This window comes from Branchiostoma lanceolatum, chromosome 17 (assembly GCF_035083965.1).
Source record: "Branchiostoma lanceolatum isolate klBraLanc5 chromosome 17, klBraLanc5.hap2, whole genome shotgun sequence".
Taxonomy (NCBI): Eukaryota; Metazoa; Chordata; class Leptocardii; order Amphioxiformes; family Branchiostomatidae; genus Branchiostoma; species Branchiostoma lanceolatum.
In genome coordinates, this window is record NC_089738.1 from 8,103,910 (window position 1) to 8,111,495 (window position 7,586).

The 7,586-nt window shown below is 42.9% G+C and overlaps 1 protein-coding gene across 1 annotated transcript; it reads left to right on the forward strand.

Moving 5' to 3' along the window:
• The first annotated feature begins 1,584 nt into the window (after positions 1–1,584).
• Positions 1,585–3,730, forward strand: LOC136423443 (probable G-protein coupled receptor No18). The gene has a single exon (XM_066411585.1). The coding sequence runs from the start codon at positions 2,070–2,072 to the stop codon at positions 3,420–3,422; it is 1,353 nt and encodes a 450-aa protein (XP_066267682.1). The 5' UTR covers positions 1,585–2,069; the 3' UTR covers positions 3,423–3,730.
• The last annotated feature ends 3,856 nt before the right edge of the window (positions 3,731–7,586 follow it).

A 7,586-nucleotide genomic window follows, 5' to 3' on the forward strand; every position in this document is an offset into this window, starting at 1 on the left:
GAGTGACGCTACCGTCACAATTCGAAAAAGGGGCCCTACCGGGAAGTTAACGGGCTTTTTTTCGCTCTCTGGCGTTACCCCTACATAGCCACGGCGACACCCCATGGCTAGCTACCGGGCTGTTTTGGGTACGGTCGGGGCCCGGGATGCTTTTAACTCGGAGTTAAAATCAACCCGGGACTTGGTAACAAATATAATCGTGAAAAACACAGTATCGATGTTATATTCGATTTTATTATGTCAAGAGACAAAATTGAACAAATCACATGACAGATTTGGACTCTAAATTTAGCTTAAGATCAAGAAATATGCTTTCTGTGGTTAGAGCGGAATTTTTTTTACACATTTGAATATTCTTAGGAAGCTGAAAAAGACCATATAATTTTTCCATCGCCTTCCCCGAGGCCACACATTTGTTTCCATGTCCCTCCTTTCCTTGCTGCCGGCCTCCGCCGGCGAAACATTGCACGGTTCCTAATTTGTAGCATGGGAACTAATTTCACTTGTCAGATTGATCATCAAGTGACGTAGGAAGGCCAATTTGGCCAACCCCACCTGGTCTCATCGAATGTGCTGACAGTAAGACGTTATACACAAGGGTGTAGACAACTACCTAGGTAACACTACAGGCTCTAGAAACTAGTTCACAGAACAATACGGGTCGACGACTTGCCGGATGTGCGTATGCCTTGGCGCACAGACTGCACTATGAGGGTCCAGCATCAATTCCCTGTTGGAGCTGCAACGTCCGGCGTCGTGATTCAGGGGTCAGTTTTAATTTCCTGCGAGGGCGACAAAAAAGTATTTCCTATCCTTTGATACAAAACCTTACCGTTTGATAGAAGTCAGTCATTGTAAAACGCCCGGATGTGACCGATATGTATGACCAGTCCATTGTATGTTGACAGTCAAAGATTAATAATGGGAAAATCCCATGTGAGGACGTTATTTGAAAAAAAAGTTTTAGTTTTTTTCTTTCCGTTCTCACTATATAGCTGTAAACAATGTTTAGAGTTTGATGTGCAAAGGTGATATAGGTGTGACAGGTCATTCAGTGTAATGTAACCAACTACTGCGTGCCTTCGAAGGGCGGTTATTCCAGCTATATAGATACAGATATAGTCTTGTCTTGCAGTTGGATACTGTTAGTTGGTGCCATTTGATATTTACCGGCAAATTTCGTAGTCTTCTAACTGTTTAAAAGGCGATTGTCCCCAACCTTCTGTATACAAATTAGTGCACTGAAGCGAATGGTAAGTACTACATATATGTATATTGTGATGTTAGCACAGATACATATATGTATACTGTGATGTTAGCACAGACTAATTAGGAACGACACGTGGTGCAAAAAGCACTACATCGCCTTTTCTCTTCCTGTTACATAAAGGGATTGTACCGGCAAATTTCGTAGTCTTCTAACTGTTTAAAAAGGCGATTGTCCCCAACCTTCTCAATCTGTGCACTGAACCGGATGGTAAGTACTACATCTAATGTGGTGTTAGCATAGACTAATTAGGAACGACACGTGGTGCAAAAAGCACCACATCGCCTTTTCTCTTCCTGTCACATCAAGAGATTGACGTCGTAAATGTGAATGCACATAACCATTAGGGCTAATATGCACGTAAGAAAATAAGGCTCTGACATTTTCCCTCTATTTACTTACAGTCAGTGAATGCGCCGGCTGCCATTTGTGTAACCACCTAGGGAGCTAGTTATGCCGGTACACGTTTGTCATCAGGCTATTTGGACCTGTGCAGAGCTGAGGAAGTGAGTATTTCCATCCAGACCGACCGTTGTTTGCATGCACAGACACTCGCGGGGCAAGCGTAATCAAGAAAAAAAATCGCTGGAGGAAAAAAAAAAAAAAAACGACACCGCCGTAGCACTTAAAGGGATCGATCCAAACGTTTTACTCAAGCCAGGCAGACATTCGTAGACACCACCCCTGCAAGAATAATCTATAAGAAAGGAAGAAGCTCCAGGAACCTTGGTGAGCTTTTAAGCGGACTTGTGTAGGACTTGGAAGCATTTTCTTTGTAGGGGGAGCAAAAAGGTGTGCACCGATGGAGAACAGCACCGTACCTGAGGCGTACTCCATGCCGGTGACGGTTATGGTGAGTATGGCTGTCGTAGTCATCATTGCCTTCATAGTAGCGGGAAATATCCTGGTCTTCGTGGCGTGTTTTACATCTACGAGTCTCAGAACTGTCCAGAACTGGTTCCTGTTGTCCCTAGCTGCTAGCGATCTTCTCGTAGCGAGTACTATCATGCCGTTCACGCTGGTGAAAGAACTGTTAGGGTACTGGAGTTTCGGAGAAATCTGGTGCGAAGGCTGGCTTGCACTAGACGTGCTCGCTTGCACTGCGTCTATCTGTAATCTGTGTATGATAAGTTTTGATCGCTACTGGTCAGTTGTAGATATTCAGTATGCTAGGACCAGGAGTGCTAAGCGTGTCGGTGGGATGATAGCAGCGGTTTGGATCATCTCGTTGGCCGTAAGCGTCCCTCCCCTCATCGGGTGGCGCGACCCGGCGGAGCACATGGACACCTACCCCGTCTGCAATCTCCGCAAGCTGCCCGAATACGTCCTGTTTTCCGTCTCAGCCTCATTCTACATCCCTCTGATCATCTTAGTCGTCGTCTACGCACGCATCCTCTACTTGACCAGAAAACAGTTCCGTAAGTCTTTGTCGCTCACGTCTGCTTCCCCCAGAACAACGTCTGTCTCGAAGATAAACGCCTCTCAAATCACCTGCAAGACTTTAAATGATCCGCTAAGTCCTTCCCCGATAGTCAGTCACAGAATAGCGGCAAGAGCACTGAACAACACGTCAACAAAAAACAACCAGACAGTCCCGACTGCATTAAGACTTCAACTTCGCTCATCCATGACTAAGAACAACGTCTCGGTCGAGGTGGTAACCGGGACACAGGACCATGATCGTACAAACGGAAAGCACAAAAGCGCACAGACCAGCCGGGCAACACTGAGTCCGCCACCGCCACAGTTCGAAACGAGAGCCGAGAGTAGTGGGCCATGCGTGTTCACCGGGGACTTGGCCAAAACAATCACCCCCCTCCCCACCCCTGATACAAGCCCACGCAGTGCAGTCAGTAGCAAGAGCATTTGCCAAGCCATCCAACAGAAAACGTGCAACAGAAAAGAGAGGCGAGTGACCAGAATCATTGGCATAGTCATGACCGCTTTTGTGGTGTGTTGGTTCCCGTTTTTCGTGTGCTACCCAGTCATGGTGTTATGTAAAGACTGCGGATTCCCCGAGTGGGCTTTTGACATTGTGTTCTGGTTAGGGTACTGTAACAGTGGCTTGAACCCTGTCATTTACACAGTCTTTAATGAAGATTTCCGTAAAGCGTTCAAAAAGATACTGTGCAAATGGAGGACAGTAAACCGTTAGGTGTCTTCTTAAGTGTTACTCAAACTATATACGATGGCTGTGTTTTATAAGCCAGATAATATATGAATAATTCATTTATGGAATTGTATGCTGTGATGATGATAAGTTTGTATTGATATTTCAAAACGAGAAGTAAAAGCTTTGATATCTGTACATACATACATACATACATACATATTTATGTAACTATCGGATCAGAAAGTTATGATGTAAATTTTATCTTTTGGTTTTTATGATAATGTATGCCAAATGGCTACGAAATTCATTACGGAATTTCTTTCAAATTGTAAGTGTGTATGATATGATCATGGTAATTGTGAGCTATCCAATACCGTTTCTAAACGTGTGTATGTTTCGTTCAATTGAAAAATACTTACTGCGGAAAAACGTAACAAGCGTGTGGTCGTCCTTGGTACTGAATGTATGGTTATAGTGTAGTGAATGCTATCAAATGAGATGTTAGAGATATTCGTAGATGTGTTTTTTTATCAATCAAGAAAAGAATATACAGGACACAGAGTGTATACACTCTAGCAAGTAGCTGATAACAAACATTACCTCCGAAAAAAATATTACAGCTGAAAAAAACAAATACACAAATATTGAAACACAGCATTTCGGTTGGGTAGTCCAAGACGAATCAACAGGGTCAAATTTCGAGGGTATAGTAGGTCATTCAGTCATTCATATGTTTGGGTTAAATTAATATTTTGCTGTTCATTTCATAAGACAAGAAAGGTGAACCTCTTATTAGCAAGTGTTAGTTATTAGTAGTATTAAGATTCTTTGTACACAGCCAATTTAACCTGGCGACATTTGACTAGTCTTTCTGCCATCTTCCTCGGGGCAATACTGTTTATTTGTGGGAAGGAGAACCAATCATTATTGCCCTGAAGGTAATAGAAGAAAGAGAAACCGACCGTTGGCAGATAACTGCTGTTGGATTTATATAAAGGACCTTAATGAGTGGTCATTTACCAACCCAAAAAATATTACGGCGATTTAGCTCTTGTTAAATTGTAATTTTATAGACATTTAGGTGCAAAAGGCTGTGTGACTGTACGCGTGTGTAACTGTGCGTGCGTGTGTGTATGTATGTATGTATGTATGTATGTATGAATGTGTGTGCGTATGTTTGTGTGGTATGTTTGTGTGTGTGTATTTCTGTGTATTTCTGTGTATGCCTGTGTGATTGGGTGTGCATGTGGACGCGTTTGTGTGTGTCTGTGCGTGAGTATGTATGGTTGTCTGTGAGAGTGCGTGTAGGCGTGTGTGTGCTTATGTATATTTGAGTGTGTGTATGTGTATGTGTGTATGTGTGTGTACGTATGTGTGTGTGTGCATTTGACCACACTCATGACATTACGAAATCTGAAAAAAAAAGGCTTGGACGACTCTCTTACTTTAACCCCTTCTTAACTACAAAAAAGTCCCACAAACTACATAAACCCAATCTTCACTCGCCAGATCTTTCGACCATAATCGGCAGTATCTCTGTCACTGTTTGCCATAACCCAACGGCATTTTCTTACTGTATCAAATTGAATGTAAGTTGACAAAAGGAATACTAATAAGTACCAACCATATCTGTCTTGTATCCGGCAGCTTGGGGTTAGAATTATACCAAGAATGGTTTGATCTGTAATGACCCAGGTATGGCCTATTTGTTGCTTGTTAAAATGGCGAATCCTACCATGTACCAGTTTCTATATCAAAGGCTGGTTCCCTGTTGTTTCTAATCATGGGAGAATGTTGAAAGGACTTGTAACACATTTGCGTATATCAGGTCCTTTTGATGTTCTTATAAAACAAGAACATAGGTAGGAATTGATATGTCTGAAATGCCGGCGTGCATAAAGCGTATACAAAACGACAGAGATGTATATGAGGTGCGTATTGTGCGTACGAAAATGTCAATATACAACAATTGGGAAACGAAGAAATGCGACTTAGCCATGTGGCGTCGCGGTGACGCAGTGGCAGGGTGTTTGGCCCCAGAACCCAGAGATACCGGGTTCGAATCCGGGGTTCCCTGATTTTGTCCCGTTGACGTTGTGCCCTTGGGAAATGCACTTTACACGCCTTTCCCCACTTTACTCAGGTGAAAATGAGTACCTAGCTTTGGTTAGGGACGTCCCTCGGATAGGACGTTAAATGGAGGTCCCGTGTTTGAGGAGAGCCACACCTCGAGCACGTTAAAGAACCCAACACACTTATCGAAAAGAGTAGGGGGTCCTTCCCGGTGTGAGTGGATCATACAATTCTGTCTGAATATGCAGCTTGTACTCTTCAGTACAAACCTGGTGTGTTACGCCTTGATGCGGTTTACCGGGTATGCAATACAAACAAACAAACAAAGCCAGAGATATCTACGGAGTGGCTCAGTGACTTACCCTGGAAAACGAAACCATCTGTCCGACGGTGTTGTTGGGCTATGTAACATATCAAAGGCTGCTTTCCCGTTGTTGTTTTTATCACGAGAGAATGCCCTAAGGGCTTGTAACAGTTTTGCGGAAATTTTAAAAGTCCTTTTGATGTCCTTATAAAACAAGAACATAGTTAAGAATTGCAATGTACGTCGTTGTCGAGAATATTTCTATAATGCCGGCGTACATAAAACTTATACAAAACTACAGATATGTATATAAGGTGCGTATTGTGCGTACGAAGATGTTATAACGAATAACTCAGAAGGATCTGGGACACGAAGAAATCCATCATACCCTGAAAAGCCAGAGATTTCTGCGGAGCGGCTAAGTGGCCTGCCCGGAAAGCGGAACCATCTGGCCGACGGTGTTGCGGGGGCTATGTACTGTAACACCGTCGGCCAGATGGTTTCGCTTTCCGGGTAAATCACTAAGCCGACCCGCAGAAATCTCTGGCTTTCCAGGGTTAGTACAACAGGGCCTAAGACACAAGTGGGTCCTGAAAATCGCCTAGCAGCGTCAAACAGATACTGTAGAATGCAGAAATGTTCACGGTGGCTTTAAGTGTTTTCAAGGTGAACTGTTTACCGCGAACTTAAAAAACACCGCGATAAGCCCTTCCATTGTGTGACTGTAGCGCTACTATTGTTTCAAACGCGAACTTAAAACCACCGCGAACACTCCATGTTTTCCCTACCGCGAAATTAAATCCCCGCAAACATATCTGCATTTACAGTATTCATTTCCGCACATGAAAAGCCTCCCACCGAAGGGGCAGATCTATTGATGTACACTGCCTTCTTTTCATTGCCTTTTGATTAGCCAAATTATGTACATCCGAGAGACTGTAATCTGCTAATACGTGCCAAACTGTTGCCATTAAAGTGAACAGAATCAAAAGGTCAAAACTCGACTATCTGTTTGTAATTGAACTAACAAAAGAAAATGCTTGAAACACTGTAAAGCTAACGACATCAAATAAAGGATGTCCTCATAAGGTAAATGTACGTTAAGAGAAATTGTGTGTCCTTGAAAAGCTATGTTTTCATTATTTGATGTCATCTGCTTTCAACAAGCGAATTCAGAACTCAAAGGAAAGAGACGGGTAATTTTGCTATGTGATAGGCTTGAAATGGTTTCTCTTAAGCAAATGAAACACAGGCAAAATGAATATAGAACAAGCCGCTAGAGGGCCCAAACTTACATCACGTACTCCATGCCCAGAGATCTATCCTCCATTAAAAAATCACGACCCGAGCTATACATGTAGGCCTATCACTTCAAAAAGAGTAGACGTCGGAATCTTAACTTTCGTTGCAGTACCGTAAAAAATGGCTAGGAGACCCATGATCGACTTAGCCTTTGTTTTCCCACACCTTACCGATCTTCCAAGTATCATAAATATCTACCCACATCTTCTCAAAATAAGCTGAAAACATACAAACACACATACATACACAGCCCGCTGCAGTACCGTAGGAAGCCAGCAGGAGGTCCATTCTCGAACTTGAACTTTGTTTGCCCCAAACCCACTCACCTACCAAATATCATGAACATCCATTTACAGCTTCTTGAGTTATGCTGTTTATATAAAAAACAAACACGTGTGACCACAGCCACTCCATTGACCCCATCATGGCAAAGCGAAAACATAACCTTCTAGCGAAGATAATAAAAGGAAGAAACAAACAAGACATGATATCAGCAAGTTGAAGATCTCAGCAGTTTGTATAGAGCT

Excerpts from the sequence above, each read along its gene's own strand:
- LOC136423443 (XM_066411585.1), top strand. The coding sequence starts at position 2,070 with ATGGAGAACAGCACCGTACCTGAGGCGTACTCCATGCCGGTGACGGTT.